The 13,441-nt window shown below is 36.7% G+C and overlaps 1 protein-coding gene across 1 annotated transcript in view; it reads right to left on the bottom strand.

The window, feature by feature from the left end:
- Positions 1-13,441, bottom strand: part of LOC148953113 (uncharacterized) — a 66,063-nt gene that overhangs the window by 26,994 nt on the left and 25,628 nt on the right. Inside the window, exons 4-6 of the mRNA XM_089087871.1 lie at positions 9,198-9,360; positions 8,821-8,924; positions 6,985-7,142 (exon numbers count right to left, since the gene is read on the bottom strand). Of these exons, the coding sequence (XP_088943997.1) occupies positions 6,985-7,142; positions 8,821-8,924; positions 9,198-9,360 (425 nt within the window). The remainder of the gene's footprint in view (positions 1-6,984; positions 7,143-8,820; positions 8,925-9,197; positions 9,361-13,441) is intronic.

Below are 13,441 nucleotides of genomic sequence, written 5' to 3' on the forward strand. Positions count from 1 at the left end.
TCCGTTGGCCCATGGAGATTTGAGTTAAAGAAATTTCATTATATTTTCAGCACTATGGTATTATAGGCAGCGCGCTAGCGCTGCCTAAGTAAAGAACGATGTGGGCACAATGTGTTTTTTTTCCATACCTGGGCACTTCGTATCGAAGGATTTGTCGTAGAAACTTCAAAAATGGCTCATTCGATTGGAAATTAGAGTGGCTAGTGCCCTTTTTAATAGTCGAAAGTCATTGGAGGGCAACTAGCCCCCCCCCCCCCCCACGCAGTGCCCCCCACCCCGCCAATCCAAATGGGGAGCTGGCCAGTTTATTCCGCGGAGTTTATTTCCAGATAGAAAATATGTGTTTGAGGAGGACACTCCCCCATAACCCTCATGGCAAGGGTTTTAAGTTATGCCCTGGGGGCATATAAGGATTTTATAGAAGGGGTAGTCGTAGAAACTTCAAAAAATGCTAGAATAGAAGATATCTTTTTGAGGAGGACACTCCCCCACAACCATCGGGGCAAGGGTTTTAAGTTATGCCCTGAAGGCATATAAGATCATGTTGACACAATGTACAGTTTTTTTTCTTTAAAGCAGGGCACTTCATATAGAAGGGTGGTCGTAGAGACTTCAAAAGGGGTTCATTCGATTGGAAATCGTGATTTCTAGTGCCCTTTTTAATAGTCGTAAGTGATTGGAGGGCAACTAGCCCCCCCCCCGCACGTCAATAATTCCCCAACACACATCCCATCAAAATTTGGAGATAGCCATTTAGTTCAGCGTAGTTGATTTCCCGATAGAAAATATGTTTTTGAGGAGGATATTCCCCCAAAACCCTCAGGGCAAGGGTTTTAAGTTATGCCCTGGGGGCATATAACGTATTTATAGAAGGCGTTGTCGTAGAAATTTCAAAACAGGCTCATTCGATTGGAAATTCAAAGGGCTAGTGCCCTTTTTAATAGTCGAAAGTGATTGAAGGGCAACTAGCCCCCCCCCCCCACGCCCATCATTTCCCAAAACACATCCAATCAAAATTTTGAGATAGCCATTTTGTTCAGCGTAGTTGATTTTCTGATAGAAAATATGTTTTTGAGGAGGAAACTCCCCCCAAACCCTCAGGACAAAGGTTTTAAGTTATGCCCTGGGGGCATATAAGGTTTTTATAGAAGGCGTTGTCGTAGAAACTTCAAAAGAGGCTCATTCGATTTGGAATTCAAAGGGCTAGTGCCCTTTTTAATAGTTGAAAGTGATTGGAGGGCAACTAGCCCCCCACGCCCATCATTCCCCCAAACACATCCAATCAGAATTTTGAGAGAGCCATTTTGTTCAGCGTAGGCTAGTTGATTTCCAGATCAAAAATATGTTTTTTAGTAGGACACTCCCCCACAACCCTCAGGGCAAGGGTTTTAAGTTATGCCCTGGGGCATATAAGGTTTTTTTTTTATAAGAAGGCGTTGTCGTAGAAACTTCAAAACAGGCTCATTCGATTGGAAATTCAAAGGGCTAGTTCCCTTATTAATAGTCGAAGTGGTTGGAGGGGAGCTAGCCCCCCCCCCACCCCCATCATTCCCCCAAAAACATCCAATCAAAATTTTTATAGAGCCAATTTGTTCAGCGGAGTTGATTTACAGATAGAAAATATGTTTTTAACGAGAACACTCCCCAAAACCGTCAGGGCAAGGGTTTTAAGTTATGTCCTGGGGGCATATAAGGTTTTTATAGAAGGCGTTGTTGTAGAAACTTCAAAGAGGCTCATTCGATTGGAAATTTAAAGGGCTAGTGCCCTTTTTAATAGTCGAAAGTGATTGGAGGGCAACTAGCGCCCCCCCCCTCACGTCCATCACTCCCCCAAACACATCCAATAAAAATTTTGAGATAACCATATTGTTAAGCGTAGTTGGTTTTCAGATAGAAAATATGTTTTTGAGGAGGACACTCCCCCAAAACCCTCAGGGCAAAGGTTTTAAGATATGCCCTGGGGGCATATAAGGTTATTATAGAAGGCGTTGTCGTAGAAACTTCAAAACAGGCTCAGTCGATTTGGAATTCAATGGGCTAGTGCCCTTTTTAATAGTTGAAAGTGATTGGAGGGAAATTAGCCCCCCACGCACATCATTCCCCCTAACACATCCAATCAGAATTTTGAGATAGCCATTTTTTTCCGCATATGCTAGTTGATCTCCAGATAGAAAACATTTTTTTCATGAGGACACTCACCCACAACCCTCAGGGCAAGGGTTTTAAGCTATGCCCTGGGGCATATAAGGTTTTTATAAGAAGGCGTTGTCGTAGAAACTTCAAAACAGGCTCATTCGATTGGAAATTCAATGGGCTAGTTCCCTTCTTAATAGTCGAAAGTAGTTGGAGGGGAACTAGCCCCTCCCCCACGCCCATCATTCCCCAAAACACATCCAATCAAAATTTTGAGATAGCCATTTTGTTCAATGTAGTTGATTTACAGATATAAATTATGTTTTTAACGAGAACACTCCCCAGCAACCCTCAGGGCAAGGGTTTTAAGTTATGTCCTGGGGTATATAAAGCTTTTACAGAAGGCGTTGTCATAGAAACTTCAAAAGGGGTCCATTTGATTGGAAATTCAAAGGGCTAGTGCCCTTTTTAATAGTCAAAAGTGATTGGAGGGCAACTAGCCCCCCCCCACGTCCATCATTCACCCAAACACATCCAATCAAAATTTTGAGATAGCCATTTTGTTTAGCGTAGGCTAGTTGATTTCCAGATAGAAAATATGTTTTTGAGAAGGACACTCCCCCAAAGCCTCAGGGCAAGGGTTTTAAGTTATAACCTGGGGGCATATAAGGTTTTTATAGAAGGCGTTGTCGTATAAACTTCAAAAAAGGCTAATTCGATTGGAAATTCAAAGGGCTAGTGCCCTTTTTAATAGTCGAAAGTGATTGGAGGGCAACTAGCCCCCCTCCCATGCCCATCATTCTCCCAAACAACTCCCAAAAAAAATTTTGAGATAGCCATTTTGTTCAGCGTAGTTGATTTCCAGATAGAAAGTATGTTTTTGAGGAGGACACTCCCCCACAACTCTCAGGGCAAGGGTTTTAAGTTATGCCCAGGGGGCATATAAGGTTTTTATTGAGGGGGTTGTCGTAGAAACTTCAAAAAAGGCTATTTCGATTTTAAAATCAAATAGCTATTGCCCTTTTTAATAGTCGAAAGTGATTGGAGGGCAACTAGCCCCCCCCCACGCCCATCATTCCCCCTAAACACATCCAATAAAAAATTTTAGATAGCCATTTTGTTCAGCGTAGTTGATTTACAGATAGAAGGCGTTGTCGTATAAACTTCAAAAAAGGCTAATTCGATTGGAAATTCAAAGGGCAAGTGCCCTTTTTAATAGTCGAAAGTGATTGGAGGGCAACTAGCCCCCCCCCACGCCCATCATTCCCCCTAAACACATCCAATAAAAAATTTTAGATAGCCATTTTGTTCAGCGTAGTTGATTTACAGAAAGAAGGCATTGTCGTAGAAACTTCAAAAAAAGCTCATTCGATTGGAAATTCAAAGGGCTAGAGCCCTTTCTAATAGTCGAAAGTGATTAGTAATATTTTTTGTTGTTATTGTTGTTTAGATCAGGGCACTTCGTATCGAAGGAGTTGTCTTGGGAACTTCGAAACGGGCTCATTCGATTGAAAATAGAAAGGGCTGATGGCCTTTTTAATAGTCGAAAGTGACTGAAGGGCAATTAGTCCCCCTTCAACTCCCCCCCACCCATTTTCTCAATCTTGTTAAAGACTAAATTTCTCCTCTATATTAAATAAAAATGCACAGTCTTAATTCCGAATACAAAAGATTCATATCAGCCATATACCAATAACAACGGGGGGGATTATTTTCAAACTTTCGAGGTCACTTCTGCTCTTAAAATGTAACCAAATCAAAATAGTGTAAGTGTATCCAAGCTATCAAAGAAAGTAAACAGATTTTTTTTGCAAATGGTATCAAGTTTTCCATTTCAGGTCAACTAGAGGAGGTATGAAAGTAAATTAAACAGTACTATTTGTGTCCAGATTTTTAAAAGGGTTCATGTTGTTAAAAATTGCCGAAAATTTTTCTCCAGCATACAAATAGCAGGCCAAACTATAAAGTCTTAAAAAAGGAAAAGATTTAAAGTGTTATTTTCTTTTTCCCTGAAAAGACTATGTCAATATAAAACGAACAGAAATTAATTAAAAAAAAACTTTTTCCACAAATAAGTTTTTCAAAGAAAAGTAAAGAACTCCATTAAACAAAAAATGAGCGAAAATCAAATCAAATATTCCACCAAGCTTGAAACTACCACAAATCAGTATCGATAAATGAGTGAAACCTGAAACAAACAGAAATTACAATAAATAACCGAGTCAAACTCAAAACGAGCAGACATAAGTTGGGCGCAAAACCCCTATGCCTTCCCGAGGCCAGAAAAAAATTTGCACTTTACTGAAAAAATACAAATGAATGTGCATTGTCAGTTTAATATACATATACTAATATTTAGTAATCAAAATGTTAAAATTATTTGATTTATTTAAGTTATAAAAGTAAACATATTTATATTTTTTTCAGCAAAAAAGAAAGAGATTGTTGGTGATAAGCATTTGACGACTTTTCAGAAAAAATTCTTGTATTTCAGGAAAAAAAGTAGTGTTGCTGTAATAAATGACTTTTGCTATATTAAACAAAAGTCTACTATATAATTTAATTTTTATTGAAAGTCTTATACTACTAGACCCTAGATATCACGGAAAATGCCCTGGAAAATCCGATGCTGAAACTTGTATCCTTGTACGTGGAAAAAGTTGATTGCCTTTAACCAGCGAGAAACAAGGAAATACCTTTCTAACAAAAAGAATAATACGTTACAATGTACACATTATAACGTTATTATACAGTAAAAAAAAGAAACAAGAAACATTATACTAACAAAGAAGAAACAAGAAATAACAAAGAATAATTAACCAAGGAAAAACAGAATATTGTGCCCACAAAAACATTCACTGATGGATGATTGTACCTACCGTAAATTCACGTGGGAGGTGCTTATGTAGATGAGAAGGCTTTCCCCGAAATATCATGAATTTAAACACTTTTCATCTTTCCCTAAACTTGTCATACACTTTGCCTGTTTCAACAGATTTACTCCCCTAAAAATAACTGTAGCCTATTGTTTGTTCTAAACAAACCTGTTTATAATGCAAAATAGAAGAATCCACACAATAATAGCCAATTTAATTAAATCATGCCTTTTCTTATTGTATTCTGGAAAGAGTACTATCATATACTGTGTATATATAGGCCATAGCACACGTTTTTACAATGTGACAACTATCTCAAGAAGGCGATGAGATTCTCTGATATGGCTACAATTATACTTTTCATCAAAAAAAGAAGATTTGCAAAGGTTAGCATTATGTATCAGGGCTGTTTCTAGGAGCTAGAACTTGAAAAAAAAACTAAGATTGATTAATTATAGATAGTTAATCCCAGAGTTGTTCCAAGCACTGAGGGTGTTTTACAAAAACTACATAAATAAATTTCAAAACTCTATTTTGATCAAATTCAGGATGCAATCAGCAATCACACTTACATATAAGAAGGTTGGAGAACACTCGCTCTTTTCAAAACCAAAGTAAGTGACTCATGTAGGAAAACTAAAGACACTGCTATGCGTGCCTCATCCCTCATTGGAAAATTAAAGATTAGACTCGATTAAACCTATATAATCAAGAAAGATAATGAGTCGGGTAGAAGTAAAAGACGTCTGATGAAGAAGTATAAAGAGAAATGAAACCCGTCGTAGATATTGATACACGTTTTTTTGTCAGCTTTGAGCCAGAAAGGAATTACTATACAAACCTTATTAACTATCAGTTAATCATCATTATGATTATCATAATAAAGTTTTGGAATCCCAGGGCTTTTCTTCTTCATTTTAGAGGATATCTTCACGAAGACCCCAACTTAACTCCCTGCATTCGTTGAGGCATAGTAAAGACTTTTTCATAAGCTTCTTTCTACACATACTGAGAGCTCTGACCTTCTGAATTATGGCTTCCTTAAGTTTAAAAAATATCCCCAAACATCTAGTGAACAGTCATTCCTTGAAAAAGCCCAACTTTCCCACTCCCCCCCCCCCAAAAAAAACAGTGGGAGAGGATCAGGTTTTGAATTTTGGCACCCACTCAAAATTAGTTTTGGTACTAAGCCCTTTGCATCTAAAAATCTCTATCAGCCGCCCTCAGAACAGACCTGAGCTGCAAACTTCACAATAAGCGACCATTAACTATGCATTCTTGCAAGCCACAAAAGGTATAGCGAAGAACAAGACTCCTCTTGCGTGCAGATCAACCTGGATATTTCCAAAATGCATTAATGATCCCTTTCTCCTCAAAGGATCTCTTTCTTCACATTGTCTGTCACGCGACAACCCAAAATCAATCCAATCTTTAATCCTTTAATTCTATGACTATCTACCGTAGTTTTGCCCTAGGAATGACCCATGGATGGATGATAGATAGACTTATCCATCAACAAATGAAATGACATCATTTTTATACAATCCTAAAAAGGGCTTATCCCAGATTTGCCTCTCAATTACTCGGACTATCTGTCTTTGCTTTTTCTGCAATTAAGCGATGTCTTGATGCATACTGCAAAATACTTGATTTTAACATCGAAACTGATGTATGAAATAGTCATTGATTTCCTTGGTTTCGCCTGTATCCTAGCAGTGTTTGACAATCACATATTTTACTTTTGAGCTCAAATTGATGTCAACTCGTGTTCACAGACATGGCCTGTAAAATATACTGCAATAGAAGGGAGATAAGTCAACGAATCAAGGACATACAGCAACTACTGTATACAGTACTCCTTTCTTGAGTGGCCTTATACTAATATAAAACTAAGTGAAACATTAAATGTAATAAAGTCTGATATAATCCAAGGTAGTGTTCGTTTAAGTCGACAATAAGTACATTACGAGCATACCGCATTCCAGTGTTAGGTAAATCCATCTATTCAATTGCCATTTTTCAGGCTCAGACATTTTAACAGCAACAACGGGGTGAAGGTTCACTTCTCGCAAACAAGATGCCACAAGATTGGGTAACTTCAACGTCGGCATCAGGGGCATAAACTCACAAAAGCTGTAATAAGAAAGTGTGTTATTAATATATATATATATATATATATATATATATATATATATATATATATATATATATATATATATATATATATATATATATATATATATATATATATATATATAAGATTAACAAAGACAAATATTGCAATTGAGGTAAGTCAAGAGCAATGAAGTGAATAATTCTCAGTACGCCCCATTTAAGGTATGACCACAAATAAATTGGAGCAGAAATGTTTTTCTAAACCATCTTGCAGAAAAAAGGAACATTTGAATTACATCCTAAAAGTCTAAATCTCAAGTTGATGGAAAAAATCGGTTTTTTGGGTGTTGCAAAAAAAGACATCTTCATAGGGAAAACAATAACTAGAATTCCTCTAACATGGCCAATGCGTAACAAGGATAATTATTACCAAAGTTTGCAGTGACTTCATACCAAAAACACAGCTAACTTTGTCTCCTCAAGTACCCAAAACTTACATTGTCCAGCTTTTAACAGACTTGCTATTGTGGTTTCAACCCTGACAATTGTCTTCGTATCCCCATGTTTTGGTCTTGATTTGAAAAACTCATTTTAATATCCCCTTATAATATACCTGCTTCTCACACGCAAAGTCAGAGAGGAAAATTTTGACTAGAATTGTATTTTCTTCTCTTTTTCTAGACCAAGGACTAGCAATATAAAGGCTTGTCGATAAAACAAAACTAAGGTTAAGAAGAAAATAGCAGAAAAAATTACTTGTCAGCAATCATTCGTATTGTATAAATACCCCATTACGTGATACCTAATTGTTACTATAAATGTTATTTGTTTTGTTGTTGCTGTGAAAAAGTCTGAACTATTCCAATTTCATTACCACCAAGAAACTTTGTCTTTTGATTAATTAAAATTTTTTTACTTCGTTGCTTTGTCACTTCTACTGTAGTTTGTTGGCATTCTTTTGTTTCTTTTCGTTAAGTCGAATATAGCCGACTATCTATGACCAAACGATAAACCATGAAATATTCAGAATATTAAGAGCTGCAAAATGGCAGTAATTACAAAACCAAAGCTAATCTTTTAGAATAGTACCCTAGCCACTCTAACCTAAACTCTTTTACCTACTAAATCTGACTATTTTTATACCCGTAAAAACGAACGAATAAAAGTTTTTAACTATCCCTTTCCCTCACTGCATAGGATTCTGTGTGACTGATCAGAAAATTTATCATCAAAAGGTTTCTTGGCCATAAGTATATGAAAACAAACTATTGAAAGACAATTTTTATTCAGAAATGTTTTGGTCAGAAGGAAATCCGGATACTGCATACGTAACTGAACCCTTTTTGAACCTTGTTAAGTGTATTTTCATAAAAGGATTCCATCCATCTTCTACACCATAAGTATTTAACTCTTCAATTTCACATCCAACCATTCTTGGAGTCTTCCTCTTATGTTTTATTCTTAATTATTTAGTATTACTCCTCCTAAATATTAGCTAAGCATCAGAAGTTACTCTTTCTACATTTCAGCTTTAAATCAGCTCTAGAAATTACCAGAATGAGATGGAATTTTCCCACCCATCTCTACTCGTGGCCTCGACCCTCTCTGTCTTCTATTTACTGTAACCAAATAAGTCTGGGCATCCTACTGAGTACCATGTTAATTTGTAGGCTATTTATAACTAGAAAAAACTTACTGCTTAACTTGAGTCACGTAAGCAATCTCCTTTTCCTTGTGACTTCGGAGTTCAGCATAGGTAGGATCCTCTGGTAAAAGGTCGAGCCGACGTATCTTTGCTACCTGAAAAATATTTGTTCTACATATTACCATTCAAAATCTACTCTTCACGATTCAAAATCTATACCAGGCGTCATAAACTATTGTAATAAATAGTATGCTTTTATACTACATTATACTTTCAAAAGCCTCGACTTGATTCATGGCTAATGTATTTCTTAAACCAAACGTTACAGGAGCCAAGCGCCCTTGACTTGATTTATGGCTAATGTATTACACCAAACTTTACACGCGAGTTCATGCAGAAAAAATGTGCTGCAAAATATCGACACTTACTGGCCCAGACTCAGTGTAAGCACGCTGAAACGTGGCATTGATTTCATTATTGGAATTAAATTCTGCTTCGTCGATCATTTTCTTTGGTAGTTTCAGAAACGGATTTCTAACGCTCAAAAGTGTTGTATCGGGGATTAAGTCAGGTCGAACCATTTGAATTTGTCTATAAAAGAGAAACAATATTTTAATAGTAAATCACAGATACAGATGAATCAGTACTAAAATAAACAAAGTAAAAAAGGAAAGCAAAGAAAGATTTAGAGATACAGACTCTCAAAGACAGTGCATGTGCTTAAAATCTTTTATTATTTTCTGTTACTATTTAGGGACATCCGTAATTCCTGATAACAGGCCAGGAGAATAAATCAAAAGTGAAGTCTAGCTGCTTTAGCCCACTATTAATATGAAAAGATGACAGATATTTTTCAGTGATTTAACAGCTGCTGAAATATATCTGCCTCTACTTAATCTATGATTACACTGGAAAATCCTGAGTCTCAGCAGTTGAGTTTTAATAGCGTTGACCTAGAAAAGACCGAAGTGTCTCGAAAATGTTTTTTTTCCCCCGACTTCTTCACATAGAAGACGGTGATAAAAATTTCGGAAAGAGTTATTCTATTGCCGATTGAAAGTTTTATTTCCATTTGTACGATCGAAAGCCTAATGAGGGATCCTGACGCAATATCAATGCCCAATGTGCCACCCGGATACCATTGCAGCCCCACCTGACATCAGATCAAATTTCAAGATAGTAATTTTAATCAAAATAATGGAGTCCAACAAACGTACCGCCAATGATGACATGGTACGTTTAGTCACAGAGGCAAGCGCTAAAAGTTATGCAAGTCACCCGATACTTCGTTACCTTAGACTTAGAACCTTAAATTTCCTTCAATTCATCGATAAATTTTATTAGAAAGGTCGAATTGTTACACAATTCTAAAATATGAGTCACATTTTAATTTTCTACATACATGGTGGACTAGGCCCTGCGTACGTTAAAATCTCCGACTGCATTTGGTCAATGGCGCGTGCCCTCCTTTTCAACCCTCTTCGGTCTACAATGCATATGCTCCATATCCGACCCCAAATGGCCAACCGCATGGCCCCCTCATCTCTCTGGCCCCCTCACGTTAACAGTGTGTACGCTTTGTCTCGGAACCTTGTTGGTACACATTACTAACGCTTCATCTCTGGCCCTCTTTGGTCAACAGAGCAAACACTCAGTCTCCAGCCCCCTTTGGTGAAAATTACAGCAACACTATCATTATTATTTGAAAAATCGTGTTTTTTCATAAATAAGATTATCGAAATATTTCGAAAATAGTCTTTGGTTTTACCAGAACTTCATATTCAAGGGTTTCTGAGCTTGTTGATGTACACGTAATTGAACTTGTAAGTACGTAAGATTACTACATAAGGAAGCGCAAAGAAAAACACCTTTAATAAGAAACACTAAAAATGTTCGATTTTCATTATAGTACGTATTTAAAGTATTTCTAGGTGATTCAATTACAGATGTTAGTCTAATGCTGAAACACAGAAGTCACGTAAGTGCATATTTCATAGATATGGGTTTGAATCCAGCGAAGGCATTACAGGATTTTAGAGTTGGTGATAACAAATATGAGATTAATTTACCAATATACTACTACTACTACTAACTCAACACAGCACCAAGCCAGCCGAGGCCAACACAACTGAAGAGTTTCAAATTTTAAGTTGAAACAAGCGTACATTTGGATTTTAGGTTCAACTCGCATGCTTCTGACGCTGGGTATTTAGGCAGTCAAATGTCAGACTTGACTGCCTGAACGTTTTGTGCATTTCTGCCTGTTTTTTTTTTTTTTTTTTTTTTTTTAAGAAGGATTATATCCAAGTAGTGGCCGTAAAATGTCCAAAGGGAACTTAATCGAACGAAAATTGAAAGTTCTAGTGCCCTTTTCAAGTAACAAGAGATTGGACCCCACGAGTGCAAATTTCTGCCATTTTATACCGCAAAACGAAACTTTTGCCCAAAAGGGTATAAGCACAGCCATACCCTTTCCAAAAACTAACCTGACAAGTATGTGTCCAATAAGAGAGTCATTCATACTCCTGCCATTTACCCGTGCCTCAGTCATTTAAACATTTGCCTCTCAATTACTTGGACTATCTGTCTTGGCTTTTCTCTGTCTACAATTACCGAGCCCAGTCTTGATGCAACCTATGCAACCTATTGACCAAAATACTTGATAACTTCAATTCAAAATCAACGGTACAGTACCAACGAGATTGGTACAGTAAAGTACCAATCTCGGTGATTTTGTTCCGCGAAACATATACTTTGGCCCGAATAAGAAATTTATCGAGCGAAAATTCTAGATAGCCAATCGGCTTAGATCTATCAAGAAACTACAGACATTTCCTCGCGGTTTCGAAAGCCATACTGCCAGATGGGGCCGAAATCATCCCTAAACATATGGAAAGTCCAAACACAATTAAGGGCTGTTACATGGAACATTTACAGAGAATTGCTAACGGTTATAGAGTATTGTATTATTGCCCACCAATTAGTGGGAAGTTCAGTGGGTCTTTTTGCAGAGAAAAGAGGTGTCCATCAAAACTATCAAAAAGTGCATTTTAGAGCCACATTTTTCAGTTTTTCGTGAGAGGTCCTTATGATCAATGTGGAGTTTGGAATAACATATTTGGATCAAGCATGTGGTATAGCAGAAGAATTTTTAGTGTGATGTAAAATATTAGGTTTATATGATGCCAGTAGGCGGGTTGGGAAACTCCTGAGGATAAGTATGGAGCACGTAGAAAACTGTAGATTAGCTTTATGTAAATCTCTTTATGTTGATTAAACGCTCGGTTATTATTTTTTCTGTCATTCTCCTTGCTGCAGGGGCTTTTTTGCAATAAATATAATTTCATACGTTTATCTATACAATGGTGGAAGGGGGCAGGTGTGTGTGTGTACGTATGTGTAGGTTTAATTCCCCTGGAGCAATATGTTTCTGACGGATCCTCTGATGACATTCATAAAAATATACAAATTCTAAAAAATGATTCTGCCATTTCAGGCCTTCCCCTTGAAAAAAATCTTAAGGAGAACCTTTTCCGCGGCGATTTCAGTGTTGTGTAAAATTTAAACTATAACATAAAGAACAGGGATAGTTGGGGCGGGAGCTCCTTCCACATTTAGATCACATCAGTGTTTTGAAAGGCAATCGGCAAATAAAACAGCTGAAATCATTAACTGGCCATATTTTTGCACTCTAAATTGCATTCATTTAATTACTAGTGAAACCTTAGCATAAAAGATTTGAGGGGGGCCAGCCCCCCTCATTAATTTATGTTATTTTTAATCTTAACGTTACTTTTTACTTTCATTATAAAAATGTTTTTTCGTAATTAATAATACACAGTAATATTTCACGAACAGAAATTACTACGATTGAATAGGTGAAACATAAAATGAATGAAATTTTAAATAAGAAGAAAATTAGACCCGAAGCACGGGGGGGGGATAAGAAAAAAAACTGAAAAAAAAACAACAAAAATATGCGCACTTAAAAATAGTAGGACTTTTCTGGTTGTCATTTTTGTATTTGTTGTTAGAATTCGTACTTTCTTCCTCTGATATTTTGGATTAATATTTAGATTTGTTAAGTTATTAAAAAAAGCCGTTCAAAACTTATGTAGTGTTTTCAGTAAAATACAAATGGCACTAGCTTTTAGGGAGATCTCAGGGAGGCGGGAGCCTGCCTATTATTTAGCTAACTTCAGTTATGTAAGCTTGACTTATTACGTGACTGTTTGTACTTGTTGCAGAGTTTGATATCGATCTGTATTGTTCCTTAAAAGACCCGTTAGAATTTTTTTTTAAACACAAACTTAAAACATGTCGTATTGTGCAACTTTGTTCAACCTAGTTGAGCATCTTTTCCCAGTGGTGCAAGCTATATTGATTTATTTCTAAAATAAAAGTGTTGCTTCCCCATGTATATTTTCAAGTTATTCTTTAGCTGAGCGACAATTTTGTGACTTAATAATCTGTACAAATAAAATCAAATGTAACTTTATTTATTAATAATTAACTTTGTTTATGGATGTCTGTCTGTATGCAACAAGGCCCGACGAGTAAGTTAAGAATCAAACCTATTTTTTCAAAAACCTTTAAATTAAAAATACGATCGTTATTTTACATGCGGGGAGTTTTCCAGGGAGATTTTTTTGTTTTTTTTTGGGGGGGGGGG

This window comes from Artemia sp. Qi Xiang Cuo, chromosome 4 (genome assembly GCF_049724085.1).
Source record: "Artemia sp. Qi Xiang Cuo chromosome 4, ASM4972408v1, whole genome shotgun sequence".
NCBI lineage: Eukaryota > Metazoa > Arthropoda > Branchiopoda > Anostraca > Artemiidae > Artemia > Artemia sp. Qi Xiang Cuo.